This window comes from Alosa sapidissima, chromosome 1 (genome assembly GCF_018492685.1).
Source record: "Alosa sapidissima isolate fAloSap1 chromosome 1, fAloSap1.pri, whole genome shotgun sequence".
NCBI classification, from domain to species: Eukaryota; Metazoa; Chordata; class Actinopteri; order Clupeiformes; family Clupeidae; genus Alosa; species Alosa sapidissima.
In genome coordinates this window covers 1,134,617-1,152,500 of record NC_055957.1, presented here as the reverse complement: position 1 = coordinate 1,152,500, position 17,884 = coordinate 1,134,617, and the positions used below count along the sequence as shown (strand labels likewise).

At 44.7% G+C, this 17,884-nt stretch overlaps 1 protein-coding gene across 1 annotated transcript in view; it reads left to right on the top strand.

Moving 5' to 3' along the window:
• Positions 1-17,884, top strand: part of plk4 (polo-like kinase 4 (Drosophila)) — a 35,062-nt gene extending 17,178 nt beyond the window's left edge. Inside the window, 6 exon segments of the mRNA XM_042086429.1 lie at positions 8,444-8,577; positions 8,692-8,786; positions 13,641-13,722; positions 13,830-13,970; positions 14,091-14,197; positions 17,174-17,884. Coding sequence (XP_041942363.1) covers positions 8,444-8,577; positions 8,692-8,786; positions 13,641-13,722; positions 13,830-13,970; positions 14,091-14,197; positions 17,174-17,273 — 659 coding nt within the window. The 3' untranslated portion in view covers positions 17,274-17,884.

The following is a 17,884-nucleotide window of genomic DNA, read 5'->3' as shown; positions in this document are numbered from 1 at the left end:
CCTAGGCACACACACACACACACACACACAACAGAACATAGGCCTAGGCACACACACACACACAACAGAACATAGGCCTAGGCACACACACACACACACACACACACACAACAGAACATAGGCCTAGGCACACACACACACACAACAGAACATAGGCCTAGGCACACACACACACACACAACAGAACATAGGCCTAGGCACACACACACACACACACACACACAACAGAACATAGGCCTAGGCACACACACACACACACACACACACACACAACAGAACATAGGCCTAGGCACACACACACACACACACAACAGAACATAGGCCTAGGCACACACACACAACAGAACATAGGCCTAGGCACACACACACACACACACAACAGAACATAGGCCTAGGCACACACACACACACACACACAACAGAACATAGGCCTAGGCACACACACACAACAGAACATAGGCCTAGGCACACACACACACACACACACACAACAGAACATAGGCCTAGGCACACACACACACACACACACACACACAACAGAACATAGGCCTAGGCACACACACACACACACACACAACAGAACATAGGCCTAGGCACACACACACACAACAGAACATAGGCCTAGGCACACACACACACACAACAGAACATAGGCCTAGGCACACACACACACACACAACAGAACATAGGCCTAGGCACACACACACACACACAACAGAACATAGGCCTAGGCACACACACACACACACACAGAACAGAACATAGGCCTAGGCACACACACACACACACAACAGAACATAGGCCTAGGCACACACACACACACACACACACACAACAGAACATAGGCCTAGGCACACACACACACACACACACACACACACACACACACACACACACACAACAGAACATAGGCCTAGGCACACACACACACACACACACACACAACAGAACATAGGCCTAGGCACACACACACACACAACAGAACATAGGCCTAGGCACACACACACACACACACACAACAGAACATAGGCCTAGGCACACACACACACACAACAGAACATAGGCCTAGGCACACACACACACACACACACACACACACAACAGAACATAGGCCTAGGCACACACACACACAACAGAACATAGGCCTAGGCACACACACACACACACACACACACACAACAGAACATAGGCCTAGGCACACACACACACACACACACACACACAACAGAACATAGGCCTAGGCACACACACACACACACACAACAGAACATAGGCCTAGGCACACACACACACACACACACACAACAGAACATAGGCCTAGGCACACACACACAACAGAACATAGGCCTAGGCACACACACACACACACACACAACAGAACATAGGCCTAGGCACACACACACAACAGAACATAGGCCTAGGCACACACACACACACACACACACACACACACAACAGAACATAGGCCTAGGCACACACACACACACACACACACACACACACACAACAGAACATAGGCCTAGGCACACACACACACACACACACACACACAACAGAACATAGGCCTAGGCACACACACACACACACACAACAGAACATAGGCCTAGGCACACACACACACACAACAGAACATAGGCCTAGGCACACACACACACACACACAACAGAACATAGGCCTAGGCACACACACACACACACACAGAACAGAACATAGGCCTAGGCACACACACACACACACAGAACAGAACATAGGCCTAGGCACACACACACACACACACAACAGAACATAGGCCTAGGCACACACACACACACACAACAGAACATAGGCCTAGGAAAAATATACAAACATGCCCATATGCCCTCCCTAATGCCCCTAATGCCCTCCCTAATTCCCTCCCTAATGCCCTAATGCCCTCCCTAATGCCCTAATGCCCTCCATAATGCCCTCCCTAATGCCCTCCCTAATGCCCATATGCCCTCCCTAATGCCCATATGCCCTCCCTAATGCCCTCCCTAATGCCCATATGCCCTCCCTAATGCCCATATGCCCTCCCCAATGCCCCTAATGCCCTCCATAATGCCCTAATGCCCTCCCTAATGCCCTAATGCCCTCCATAATGCCCTCCCTAATGCCCATATGCCCTCCCTAATGCCCATATGCCCTCCCTAATGCCCTAATGCCCATATGCCCTCCCTAATGCCCTAATGCCCTCCCTAATGCCCTCCATAATGCCCTAATGCCCTCCCTAATGCCCATATGCCCTCCCTAATGCCCTCCCTAATGCCCATATGCCCTCCCTAATGCCCATATGCCCTCCCTAATGCCCTCCCTAATGCCCATATGCCCTCTCTAATGCCCTAATGCCCATATGCCCTCCCTAATGCCCTAATGCCCTCCCTAATGCCCTCCATAATGCCCTAATGCCCTCCCTAATGCCCATATGCCCTCCCTAATGCCCCTAATGCCCTCCATAATGCCCTAATGCCCATATGCCCTCCCTAATGCCCGTCCTAATGCCCTCCCTAATGCCCTCCATAATGCCCTAATGCCCATATGCCCTCCCTAATGCCCTAATGCCCTCCCTAATGCCCATATGCCCTCCCTAATGCCCTCCCTAATGCCCATATGCCCTCCCTAATGCCCATATGCCCTCCCTAATGCCCATATGCCCTCCCTAATGCCCATATGCCCTCCCTAATGCCCATATGCCCTCCCTAATGTCCTAATGCCCTCCCTAATGCCCATATGCCCTCCCTAATGCCCATATGCCCTCCCTAATGCCCTCCCTAATGCCCATATGCCCTCCCTAATGCCCTCCCTAATGCCCATATGCCCTCCCTAATGCCCTCCATAATGCCCTCCATAATGCCCTCCCTAATGCCCATATGCCCTCCCTAATGCCCTCCCTAATGCCCTCCCTAATGCCCTCCCTAATGCCCATATGCCCTCCCTAATGCTCTCCCTAATGCCCATATGCCCTCCCTAATGCCCTAATGCCCGCCCTAATGCCCATATGCCCTCCCTAATGCCCTCCCTAATGCCCATATGCCCTAATGCCCTCCCTAATGCCATAATACCCTAATGATAATGCCCTAATGCCATAATACCCTAATGATAATGCCCATATGCCCTAATGCCCTCCCTAATGCCATAATGCCCTAATGATAATGCCCTAATGCCATAATACCCTAATGATAATGCCAATATGCCCTAATGCCCTCCCTAATGCCATAATGCCCTAATGCTAATGCCCTAATGATAATGCCCTAATGCCATAATACCCTAATGATAATGCCCTAATGATAATGCCCTAATGATAAATACCCTAATGATAATGCCCTAATGCTAATGCCATAATACCCTAATGATAATGCCCTAATGCCATAATGCCCTAATGATAAATACCCTAATGCTAATGCCATAATACCCTAATGCTAATGCCATAATGCCCTAATGATAATGCCCTAATGCCATAATGCCCTAATGATAATGCCCATATGCCCTAATGCCCTCCCTAATGCCATAATGCCCTAATGCCATAATACCCTAATGATAATGCCATAATGCCCTAATGATAATGCCCTAATGCCCTCCCTAATGCCATAATGCCCTAATGATAATGCTCTAATGCCATAATACCCTAATGATAATGCCCTAATGCCATAATGCCCTAATGATAAATACCCTAATGATAATGCCCATATGCCCTAATGCCCTCCCTAATGCCATAATGCCCTAATGCCATAATGCCCTAATGATAATGCCATAATACCCTAATGCTAATGCCATAATGCCCTAATGCCCTCCCTAATGCCATAATGCCCTAATGATAATGCCCTAATGCCCTAATGATAATGCCATAATGCCCTAATGCTAATGCCATAATGCCCTAATGATAATGCCCTAATGCCATAATACCCTAATGATAATGCCCTAATGCCATAATGCCCTAATGATAATGCCCTAATGATAATGCCCTAATGCCCTAATGATAATGCCATAATGCCCTAATGCTAATGCCATAATGCCCTAATGCCATAATGATAAATACCCTAATGATAATGCCATAATACCCTAATGATAATGCCCTAATGCCATAATACCCTAATGATAATGCCCTAATGATAATACCCTAATGATAATGCCATAATACCCTAATGATAATGCCATAATGCCCTAATGCCATAATGCCCTAATGATAATGCCCTAATGATAATGCCCTAATGATAATGCCCATATGCCCTAATGCCCTCCCTAATGCCATAATGCCCTAATGATAATGCCATAATACCATAATACCCTAATGATAATGCCCATATGCCCTAATGCCCTCCCTAATGCCATAATGCCCTAATGATAATGCCCTAATGCCATAATACCCTAATGATAATGCCAATATGCCCTAATGCCCTCCCTAATGCCATAATGCCCTAATCCTAATGCCCTAATGCCATAATACCCTAATGATAATGCCAATATGCCCTAATGCCCTCCCTAATGCCATAATGCCCTAATGCTAATGCCCTAATGATAATGCCCTAATGCCATAATACCCTAATGATAATGCCCTAATGATAAATACCCTAATGATAATGCCCTAATGCTAATGCCATAATACCCTAATGATAATGCCCTAATGCCATAATGCCCTAATGATAATGCCCATATGCCCTAATGCCCTCCCTAATGCCATAATGCCCTAATGCCATAATGCCCTAATGATAATGCCATAATACCCTAATGATAATGCCCATATGCCCTAATGCCCTCCCTAATGCCATAATGCCCTAATGCTAATGCCATAATACCCTAATGATAATGCCCTAATGCCATAATGCCCTAATGATAAATACCCTAATGATAATGCCCTAATGCCATAATGCCCTAATGATAAATACCCTAATGATAATGCCATAATACCCTAATGCTAATGCCATAATGCCCTAATGATAATGCCCTAATGCCATAATACCCTAATGCTAATGCCCTAATGATAATGCCCTAATGCCCTAATGCCATAATACCCTAATGATAATGCCCTAATGCCATAATGCCCTAATGATTATGCCCTAATGCCCTCCCTAATGCCATAATGCCCTAATGCCATAATACCCTAATGATAATGCCATAATGCCCTAATGATAATGCCCATATGCCCTAATGCCCTCCCTAATGCCATAATGCCCTAATGATAATGCTCTAATGCCATAATACCCTAATGATAATGCCCTAATGCCATAATGCCCTAATGATAAATACCCTAATGATAATGCCCATATGCCCTAATGCCCTCCCTAATGCCATAATGCCCTAATGCCATAATGCCCTAATGATAATGCCATAATACCCTAATGCTAATGCCATAATGCCCTAATGCCCTCCCTAATGCCATAATGCCCTAATGATAATGCCCTAATGATAATGCCCTAATGCCCTAATGCCCTAATGATAATGCCATAATGCCCTAATGCTAATGCCATAATGCCCTAATGATAATGCCCTAATGCCATAATACCCTAATGATAATGCCCTAATGATAATGCCCTAATGATAATGCCCTAATGCCCTAATGATAATGCCCTAATGCCCTAATGATAATGCCATAATGCCCTAATGCTAATGCCATAATGCCCTAATGATAATGCCCTAATGCCATAATGCCCTAATGATAAATACCCTAATGATAATGCCATAATACCCTAATGATAATGCCATAATACCCTAATGATAATGCCCTAATGATAATGCCCATATGCCCTAATGCCCTCCCTAATGCCATAATGCCCTAATGATAATGCCATAATACCCTAATGATAATGCCCTAATGCCATAATGCTAATGCCATAATGCCCATATGCCCTAATGCCCTCCCTAATGCCATAATGCCCTAATGCCATAATGCCCTAATGATAATGCCCTAATGCCATAATACCCTAATGATAAATACCCTAATGATAATGCCATAATACCCTAATGATAATGCCATAATACCCTAATGATAATGCCCTAATGATAATGCCCATATGCCCTAATGCCCTCCCTAATGCCATAATGCCCTAATGATAATGCCATAATACCCTAATGATAATGCCCTAATGCCATAATGCTAATGCCATAATGCCCATATGCCCTAATGCCCTCCCTAATGCCATAATGCCCTAATGCCATAATGCCCTAATGATAATGCCATAATACCATAATACCCTAATGATAATGCCCATATGCCCTAATGCCCTCCCTAATGCCATAATGCCCTAATGATAATGCCATAATACCCTAATGCTAATGCCATAATGCCCTAATGCCCTCCCTAATGCCATAATGCCCTAATGATAATGCCCTAATGCCCTAATGCCCTAATGATAATGCCATAATGCCCTAATGCTAATGCCATAATGCCCTAATGATAATGCCCTAATGCCATAATACCCTAATGATAATGCCCTAATGCCCTAATGATAATGCCCTAATGATAATGCCCTAATGCCCTAATGATAATGCCATAATGCCCTAATGCTAATGCCATAATGCCCTAATGATAATGCCATAATGCCCTAATGATAATGCCCTAATGCCATAATACCCTAATGATAATGCCCTAATGCCCTAATGATAATGCCCTAATGATAATGCCCTAATGCCCTAATGATAATGCCATAATGCCCTAATGCTAATGCCATAATGCCCTAATGATAATGCCATAATGCCCTAATGATAATGCCATAATGCCCTAATGATAAATACCCTAATGATAATGCCATAATACCCTAATGATAATGCCCTAATGCCCTAATGATAAATACCCTAATGATAATGCCCTAATGCCATAATACCCTAATGATAATGCCCTAATGATAATGCCCTAATGCCATAATGCTAATGCCATAATACCCTAATGATAATGCCCTAATGCCATAATACCCTAATGATAATGCCCTAATGATAATGCCCTAATGATAATGCCCATATGCCCTAATGCCCTCCCTAATGCCATAATACCCTAATGATAATGCCCATATGCCCTAATGCCCTCCCTAATGCCATAATGCCCTAATGATAATGCCCTAATGCCATAATACCCTAATGATAATGCCCATATGCCCTAATGCCCTCCCTAATGCCATAATGCCCTAATGATAATGCCCTAATGATAATGCCCTAATGCCATAATACCCTAATGATAATGCCCATATGCCCTAATGCCCTCCCTAATGCCATAATGCCCTAATGATAATGCCCTAATGCCATAATACCCTAATGATAATGCCAATGCCCTAATGCTAATGCCCTAATGCTCCAATGCCCCATATGCCCTAATGCTAATGCCACAATGCCCTAATGATAATGCCCTAATGCCATAATGCCCTAATGATAATGCCCTAATGATAATGCCCTAATGCCATAATACCCTAATGATAATGCCATAATACCCTAATGATAATGCCAATGCCCTAATGCTAATGCCATAATGCTCCAATGCCCCATATGCCCTAATGCCATGTTCCATTCAATTTTTTAAACTGTACTGGATCGTCACGACAACTTATTGGCAAGCGGTTGCTTTGCAACGCGACATGTAGGCCACGCTAAAAAAGTGCTGGAACTGGACACCTGTTGGCCATTAAGCAACTGCCTTAGTAGACATTCTCTGATATGACCATTAAGCAACTGCCTTATTAGACATTCTCTGATATGACCATTAAGCAACTGCCTTAGTAGACATTCTCTGATATGACCATTAAGCAACTGCCTTATTAGACATTCTCTGTTATGACCATTAAGCAACTGCCTTAGTAGACATTAAGCAACTGCCTTATTAGACATTCTCTGATATGACCTTAATTAAACAACTGCCTTAACCAGCGACCTCCTAAAGCTACAGCTGTGTTAGTCTATATTTTCTCACTCAGAAAATGACCATATCTACATGTTCTGGGGTGAGGCGTGTGGCAATCGATTTACTGTCAGTCCGGCTGCTGAAAATACTCGCTCAGATGAGAGTTTGGGGGTAGGCCTTTGCATATAACCTACACTTATAGATAGTGCCGTGCCAATTTAGCAAACATCGGGAATCTTGTTGCGTTGATCACCACTCTGTGGGATCTCATTGACGGGCTATCTTTGAGGTAACTCTTATTGACGGGCTATCTTTAAGGTTACTCTCGTTGACGGGCTTCATTGATGGGCTATCTTTTGAGGTAACTCTCATCTGTGTAGATAGGTAACTCTCCAGTTCTTTAAGGTAACTCTCATTGATATAGATTGGTAGGCCTAACTCTCCACTTCTGCACACAAAATCTGTGCTGTTGTGCGAGACCTTAACGATTATTCATTTAGTTTCGAATTCAGTCGACTAATTTCTTAATGACAAATAATCGATCATCGATTATGTATTAATATCCCTAGTGTGTGTGTGTGTGTGTGTGTGTGTGTGTGTGTGTAGGCGCTAAGACCCACAGGACGGCTGAGCTGCAGCGTGTGGTGGAGAAGAGCGGGAAATCGTACACGGTGAAGGGGGAGGCGGGGCTTAACGGCCTTAGCCCCGAAAGCCGACGCTACGTGGAACTGGCAGAGGAGGTAACGCACTCACTCACAAACACACACACACACACACACACACACACACACACACACACACACACTCACTCTATAGTGGGCATAAGTATAAATATTCATTACTGTGTGTATCAGGGTCACAGGATGTGTCTTTCTCTGGAGGCAGCCATCAGTGCAGAGGAGCAGCGCAGTGGGAAAAACACTCCATTCTTCCCCATCACCATCGGCAGGTAATCACACACACACACACACACACACACACACACCCTTCTTCCCCATCACCATCGGCAGGTAATCACACACACACACACACACACACACACACACACACACACACACACACACCCTTCTTCCCCATCACCATCGGCAGGTAATCACACACACACACACACACACACACACACACACACACACACACACACACACCCTTCTTCCCCATCACCATCGGCAGGTAATCACACACACACACACACACACACACACACACACACACACACACACACACACCCTTCTTCCCCATCACCATCGGCAGGTAATCACACACACACACACACAGTCCATTCTTCCCCATCGGCAGGTAATCACACACACACACCCTTCTTCCCCATCACCATCGGCAGGTAATCACACACACACACACACACACACACACACACACACACACACCCTTCTTCCCCATCACCATCGGCAGGTAATCACACACACACACACACAGTCCATTCTTCCCCATCGGCAGGTAATCACACACACACACCATTCTTCCCAATTACCATCGGCAGGTAAACACACACACACACACACACACACACACACACACACACACAAGATCATGTTTGATTTTCGCCATATCCGATTGTTCCAAATAAGGGGCGTGGGCCACCAGTGCGACTACTATAGAGGTTTGTTATGTGTGTGTGTGCGCATGTGTGTGTGGCCCACCAGGGCGACTACTATAGAGCTTTTTTATGTGTGTGTGTGTGCGCACGTGTGTGGGGCCCACCAGGGCGACTGCTATAGAGCTTTTTTATGTTTGCAAACACTGCGTCAGAAATGTGCCGAGTCTGGCGCGAGCTCCAGACATAAGCAGCGTCTTTTAACAAATCATGAGGTAATCTATAAGCCCTTTCAGACATGCGTGTAAGACCGGAGGTTCGGCGGATGTTAAACGGTGGGCCCGTATATCTGAACGACATAAACGGTCATATGGAAGTCCGAATTTAGCCGGTTGTTCTACTGCTCCCCCCTAGTATTTCCTCCGGACATTATGTAAATGTACTGTGTCTGAACGAGGAGTAGAACATGCGGTTAAAATTCACACCTAGTGAGAGGGCGTGTCGGTGACGTTTCTTTCGTGCGTCCATGTGGTTAAATCTGACTTAAATGCCAGTGTTATGATGGAGTGGCATAGTGCTGTCCAGAAAATCTCCGACCTGGAAAGATGCAGACATCACGGAGCTACTGTCCATGAGGGCAGACAGCATTGTGATAGAACACCTGAAGGGGAACGTTAGAGACACGTTGATGTAACCTACAACTGCATGGCAAGGACAAACGAATTCAAAAGACCGAATCATCATAAGCAGAAGGCGCTGAAAAGGCAGTAGCCTACAGCGACGTCGTTGACGACAATAACGGGAGTATTTAATAAATTGTTAGCCAACACGCTCGGTTTTCTGTTCATTGATAGCCTTCTCATGACCTCACTGCTGAGCTCGCTGATATTTGTTAAGCATAAATATGCCTAGAGAAAATGTAAACTAAGAAAACCCAACTTTGTTCCAAGCTCCTTAACGTAAATGCAATAGACACATGGGGAGAGGATGCTTTTGGGAAAATAAACCATGAAAAAACAAACCACTTCACTGTTATGTTAGAATTTTGTTTGTTGCTTAAAAACGTTGTAGTCTGTGTGATGGCCTTGAAGTCTTGAGTTAGCCTACTGAATTGGTTGGTACCATAAAGTTTGTGCATGCTCTCTCCAACGCAAACCAGATTTGGGGTTCCATAGCCAAGTAATCTGCTACATAACGGTGAAAACAGATAAATGTGTTTATTCGAAGGACACGTACAAATACTGTAGGTCAATTTCAAGTGCGCACTTACGTGACTACTTCAAGTATTAGCCTACGCACAATACATTTTTCTTCTTTAGCCTACATAACCCTCTATTGCATTTTGTTGCCATATGGCAACAATTAATTTATCTTAGTGTTTCTAATTGGCAGTAACACAAAACCATATATATTTTACTATTCATATGTGAAAAAGGGGATTTTAGTTTTGGTATAAAAAAATAATTGTTAGGTCACATGATGAGGATATATTGTTAGTACTTCCTATTTCTACAGAGAGGTACCTCTGTGACCACCACTACCTGTCCGCTACCTGTGGATGGTCAAAATTCAGAATTTATGCATAATTTCTTTGAAAAAAAAATTAAAACACTATCTGGACTATGTAAACATGAACAATGTATCATTAAAACAAGTTTATATATAATGAGTTTTTTGTAAATTGGCAAAATATAATTGTTGCCATATGGCAACAGTATGCAAATACGGACCTTTTTGTGTCCATTCAAATTAATGCTATCATAGGATTGCATTGCACTAGGATACTCTGGGAATATATACAACTTTTGACAATATTTTGAAGTAAAAAAAACATTATTTACACTTTTATTTATAATTTCAGAAATTTTGGAGTCTTTTAGGATATTGTAAATGTTTACCAATTTGCAAATTATCTATGGAATGAGGTTCAGACAGTATAGTGACTGGAGCGGTAAAGATGTATTTTGTGTTATTGTTCAATACACAGTCAACAGACATGCTGTTTTCACCATTTTTGTTTGGGATTTTGGGAAAGATAAAAGCACATTGTTGACTCTTCCACCAAAGAACTGTCTTAGGATTAGCTATAATGCAGTAATGAGGAGAAAAACATTGATGTGTAGCAGATAGCGGCTGCAGTCACCCATCCTGTCTCTTTAGCTACAGCTTTAACACTTCAGAGGCCCAAAGTCCAAGGGCAAATGGGGTGACACTTCTCTCCTCTCACTATAAATGGGGTGACCCTTCTCTCCTCTCACTATAAATGGTGTAAGAAGTGGGCTGGCTTGCTGTGGAGCCATCCAAGGCATGCCCAGTGTGAGCCTGTAGTATGACCCACACTGGAGACCCCTACGTTAGGTTGACCCATGTGTGTGTGACCCCAAATATGGATAAGGCATGGCTTTACAGGGTAGGGAAAGGCTGTCAGGGGGATATGTGAAGGATACCTATGTCTCTCTGTGTGTATGGCATGGATTGGCACACTTTCTGAGGGGCAGGGCTCTGTGACTATGTGGTCTCACTACAGTTGAATATGTCCTCTGACTGCAATATAACCCTATGAATTTCGAAATTGAAAGTCATCTAAATGAAATAAAGTAATCTAAATGATGACTTTATTTAATATAAACATTGGTTTTGATCAAAACAATTACTTTATGTCCCTACAGGAAGGCTATTTATTTTCCAAGGCGGACTACACTATGACAATATTACCATGACATTATCACTTTATTGCCCAAAATACAGTTGAATTTGTATTATGTTAGGTTTATAACTAGATGTATTAGAGCATAACTAATGCAAGCTTAATTTAGTTAATTTCTAAAAGATTTGTAATGAAATAAAAAATGGAAAATGCTGGATTTGACAGCATTTTCCACAATTTCGCATTGTTGCCATATGGCAACAAATTACCAACTACCCCTTTTAAAAAAAAATTTTTTTTACTTTTTTAAAAAATTTCCTTTATTTGATCCATTTTAAGTAAGAAAAGTACTTTTAAAACATTTTTTCAAAGTATAGGTGATAATTCATGCAATAGAGGGTACATAATGCATACAAGTTGTAAACAAACAGCAGCTGTGACAGCGGCCGCATATATTCTGCGTCATATCTCGCCTCTTGTGAACTCTACAAGCCCCCACCCCTCGCTCGACAACCAAACAGAGATTTTGTAATGTGCGTGTATGTCGTTCACACATAGGTCCGTATAAGGTCAGTATAAGGTCCGCAGGTTAGCATTATATCTGAATCATCCGAACGGTAGGACATCCGTTTGACAAACCTCCGCATATACTCCAGGGGTTATATCTGAAAGCCCTATATATTTCGTTTTTATTTCAAAGTCAGTCTGCTTTATTGTCAATTTCTTCACATGCGCCAGACATACAAAGAGATCGAAATTACGTTTCTCACTATCCCCCGGTGAAGACGAGACATATTTTACCAATTAAGTCCACAGACAAACATAACATTCAAGTAAACAAAAAATAAGTAAATAAGAAGGCACATACAATGAAGAAATAAGAGCAGCAAAATTGGGTTGAAATTGTGTATAGACAGTCAATATAATAGTGCAAAGTCAGGCCAATAAATGGCTGACCTAAGTAAGCTAAGGCAGCTAGGCCTGCAAATGTAACGTCAGCCAAGGCAGCTAGGCCTGCAAACGTAACGTTAGCCAAGGCGGCTAGGCCTGCAAACGCAACGTTAGCCAAGGCGGCTAGGCCTGCAAACGCAACGTTAGCCAAGGCGGCTAGGCCTGCAAACGCAACGTTAGCCAAGGCGGCTAGGCCTGCAAACGCAACGTTAGCCAAGGCGGCTACGCCGCTGCTGACTGCAGTGATGGAGAGCGGTGATTTTCTGCAGCTGGTGACTCAACAGTGACAAGAGTGTCCAGCTGAAATGTTATTGGTCAGACTGGCCATCCAGCTGAATTGTTATTGGTCAGACTGGCCGTCCAGCTGAAGTGTTATTGGTCAGACTGGCCGTCCAGCTGAAGTGTTATTGGTCAGACTGGCCGTCCAACAGAAATGTTATTAGTCGGACCTGGTGCTGTTCATCTTGGTGTGAATATTACAAAAGCAGCTCAAATAAGGAGTAGGACATGCTAACTGTTTTCTGTGTGTGTGTGTGTATGTATGTATGTGTCTGTCTGACTGACTTTCTATACGTGTGTGTGTGTATGTCTGTGTCTGTCTTACTTTCTATACGTGTGTGTGTGTGTGTGTGTGTGCGTGTGTGTGTGTGCAGGAAACCCAACTCCTCCCAGCCGGCCCCTGCAGAAGTTGCTCAAGTGTGCGTGAGCCCGTCTCAGCCCCATATCACACCATCTGTAAGTCTGTCACACACGCACGCTCGCACAGGCACACACACACACACACACACACACACACAGACACTCACTCACCCCAGTCTCTCTCTGTGTGTGTGTGTCTGTAGATGATCTCGTATGGTGGGTCAGACCTGACAGCGGTGAGTGTGGGAAAGAGCGCCGCCCTGCAGACCAGCCTTGAGGGATGCAACAGTGCAGGCAAAGTCCTCAAGTCTGTGTTCGTACCAAACATCGGCTGGGCCTCACAGGTACATTCACACGCACAAACAGCCTGCTAGAATTCCTCATGCTTGTAGATGTTAATGTATCATGTTAATGAGTTTATGGTGTGTGTGTTTGCGTGTGTGTGTTTGTGTGCGCTCCTCCAGCTGACCAGTGGTGAGGTGTGGGTCCAGTTTAATGATGGATCTCAGCTGGTGGTTCAGGCTGGAGTCTCCTGCATCACATTCACATCACCAGAGGGACGAACCACCAGGTAACCATACACACACACACACACACACAGACATGACTGAGCACATTCTGCAGCACTGTGTGTGCATCTGTGTGTGTTTTGTGTGTGTGTGTCTGTTTCTAACCCATCTATGTGCGTGTGTGTGTGTGTGTGTGTGTGTGTATCTAACCCGTGTGTGTGTGTGTGTGTGTGTGTGTGTTTTAGTGATGCACCGATATATCGGCAGGCTATCGGTATTGGCCGATATGGGCCTTTTTTGCTGCCATCTGCGAAAATTTCTGGCCGATATTTTCAAATATGCTGGCCACGACTAAATCGCTGATAAGCGTCGCCAACCTATTCTAAGAGTGCAGATCTGAAAACTTCCCATAAGAGAGTAGCAGAGGGATATGCAAGATTGGTTGGTGTATTGTACCTAACCTTATAACCCTATATTGTACCTAACCGTATAACCCTATATTGTTTTTTGGTTGTGCGTGTGTGCGTGTGTTCCTGCAGTCGGTACCACGTTGAAATTGTAACTAGCGCATTCCCTGCTAAGTTTGTATCACTGTCAATCGAGGCGACCAAACTACTCAGAGAACTTATGGCAATATGGCTAATCTAACGTTCGAACACGCTTGTTTTTTATCAGCACATTACAAGTTGCAAACGCGAGGATAACATTAGCAAACGTGAGGATCACATTAGGCAAACGCGACGTGAGGATCACATTAGGCAAACGTGGGGATAACATTAGGCCGTGGGGAAACTAAACAGCGGGGCTATCTTACAAGGATACAAGGATACAAGGAAGTTTATTGTCACATGCATATAGTTACTGGAAGTAAGAAATGCAGTGAAATTATGTCTGGTGTCAGCCTATTTGTGCAAAGTGGGGGGGGGGTAAAAAGTGCAGTAGAAGAGGGGTTTAGTAGATTAAGTGGCAAGGGCTGCATAAGAAAGGTGGGGGAGGATTGGGATGGGGGGGGGGGCACCAACAAGGAGCACCCAAGAGCAACAGGGGCAAGGAAAAACTCCCTTACCAGGGAAGAAACCTTGGGCAGATCCACGGGCTCAAGGGGCTAACCCAACTGCCAGGGGTCTTGGTGTGTGTGTTGGGGGGATGACAGGGGAGATGTGATAGTGTGCTGTGTATGTGGGGAGAGGGCAGTGTGCAATATGTGTGTTGGAGAAGCTTCCTCATGAGACAATGTGCTGTGTATTGGGGGGGGGGGGGGGATGTGTGTTGGAGAAGCTTCCTGATGAAATAATGTGCTGTGTATGTAGGGGGGGGGGGGGCAATGTACTGCAAGTATGGTGAAGGGACTTACTATTGCAAGCAGAGTACTGTATGTATGATGTATGTGAGTGATGAAGATGTGTGTGTGGGCGGGAGGGGAGTGTAGCAGTGACTGTGTGTGTGTGTGTGTGTAGTGTGCGTGTGGGTAGGTGGGGGCAGTGTGCTGTAAGTATGTAGAGGATGTGTGTTGGAGAAGATCCTGAAGACAATGTGCTGTGTATGTAGGGAGGGGGGGGGGGGCAGTGTGCAGCAAGTAGAGGAGGCTTACTGTAGTAAGCAGTGTGCTGTATGTATGTGAGGTGATGACAGTGATGATGTTAATGTGTGTGTTGTGAAAAGAAAGGCTAGGCAATCAAGGACATGGGTAGATGGAGGAGAAATCAAAAATAATAAATAAAAAGTTCTATGGAGATGTGAAAAAGTTGGAGAAAGTCAGATGTGTGTGTGTGTGTGTGTGTGTGTTGACGTGTGATGAAATAAGAAAATAATAAAAGGTTTATAGCATAGGGTGAGGGATGTAAAAGTGCTAAAAGTCTTGAAGGTGTGTGTATGTGGGGGGGGGGGGGCATGAGTGCTGAGGAGTGAATGAGTGCAAAGTCAGTATAGTGTGAGAATATATAAGAAAGAGAAAAGATTTCCACACACCGAAATTTCGTGTCGCTCTCATTGAGGTTGAATGGAGATGAAATTCGCCCTAGTTGGGCGAAATGAAAGCGAATCGCCGAGGCAGGCGAAACAAAGTTGGCCCAAGTTTAACTTTATTTAAATGAGGACCATTCGAGAACCAATCAGGTCCGCGTGTTTGTTTGGAGGCGGGAGTTACAAAAAAGTCTCACCTAGATGGCGGAGACTACCTGAGCTGTAACACGAAAATTTGTATGTGATTAAAATGTTTCTACACGAACATTGGCACTTGTATCAACACAAATTGCGGTTTATATGCCACACAAACTTAGTCAGAGCACATACACCACTAAATAGACCTCTATATATGTTAGTTTAAACACTCAAACTTTTTAGCTAGCTGACAGGCGAACTGCTAGTATGTTCGGACATTGGATTGCATTGTAAACCTAGCTAGACAGCTAGGCTACATGCTGCAACACAGGTATGAAATATATTATGTCTTATTGACATTGTTGTTTCTATGAACATGAATTGTTGCTTATAGCAACATCTACTTAGTCGAGGCATAAAGACCCCTGGATATCTTCATTAAGTACTTAAACGTTTGAACTAGCTGATTAGCCTAATTAGCTCGCTTGCCACCACTGGCTAGACACTGCAGTCAAAAGGTTAGCGGTTTGGCCGTCACGCCCCCGAGGCGAAATTTCGCTGGCCGAAAATCGCTTGCCCCCATAGCTTGCGTTATAGCTAATTTCGAAGCGCTGGCAGCCAGGGCTGGGCTCCGGCTTGGCCATTTTTGTCGGGGTTTATGCTTCGGGGTGACCCTAAGGAAAACGATTTTGGGACTAAAAATGGCCGAATTTCCCCTTTTATATGAAAATGGGTTTCAGGTACCAGGAGAATGAGAAGCTGCCGTGTGTGTGCCTAACCCGTGTGTGTGTGTGTGTGTGTTTCAGGTACCAGGAGAATGAGAAGCTGCCGTGTGTGTGCCTAACCCGTGTGTGTGTGTGTGTTTCAGGTACCAGGAAAATAAGAAGCTGCTGTGTGTGTGCCTAACCCGTGTGTGTGTTTGTGTGTGTGTGTTTCAGGTATCAGGAGAATGAGAAGCTGCCGGAGGTGGTGAAGGAGAAGCTTCAGTGTCTCTCATCCATCCTGGGCCTCCTTGCTGGCCCTGCGGCCCGACGCTAGAGACCATCCCATCATCTCATCTCCATGGCAACGCTGTGGCCCGACGCTAAAGACCATCCCATCATCTAATCTCCATGGCAACCCTGTGGCCCGATGCTAGAGACCATCCCATCATCTCATCTCCATGGCAACGCTGCTTCTCCACCCTGGCCTCTGTCTGGCTGAGCGGCACTGGCGTTGGCGTTGGGGTTGGGGTGGCGTTGGTGTATTCGGGACGGGTTCGACGTCGCCCTCAGCTGGCTGTGCGCTGGTGGTCCTGCTCCATAACCCCGCCCTCTTTGGATAAGCCCCGCCCCTCTCAGCACTTCCACTTCCTGGTGTCCTGGACTTCTCTATGAAATGTTTGTGTCCCTGTAAATATTTTAAAACACTTGTACAGAAATGGTTGAGATTATGAAAAGAGTATCTATATTTTTAAGCCTTTGTGTTGTACAGTCATCCTCTCCTGTCGTATAATGTGGGATTGTTTATATGTGTTGTACAGCCCTCCTGTCCTGTATAATGTGGGATTGTTTAGTGGTGTGTGTAGCCAGCAGGGTTGGAATGCAGAGATGGAAGGCTGGATGGGTGACCTGCATTAAAGCTCTGCTTCTTGCATCATTCAAGCTGTT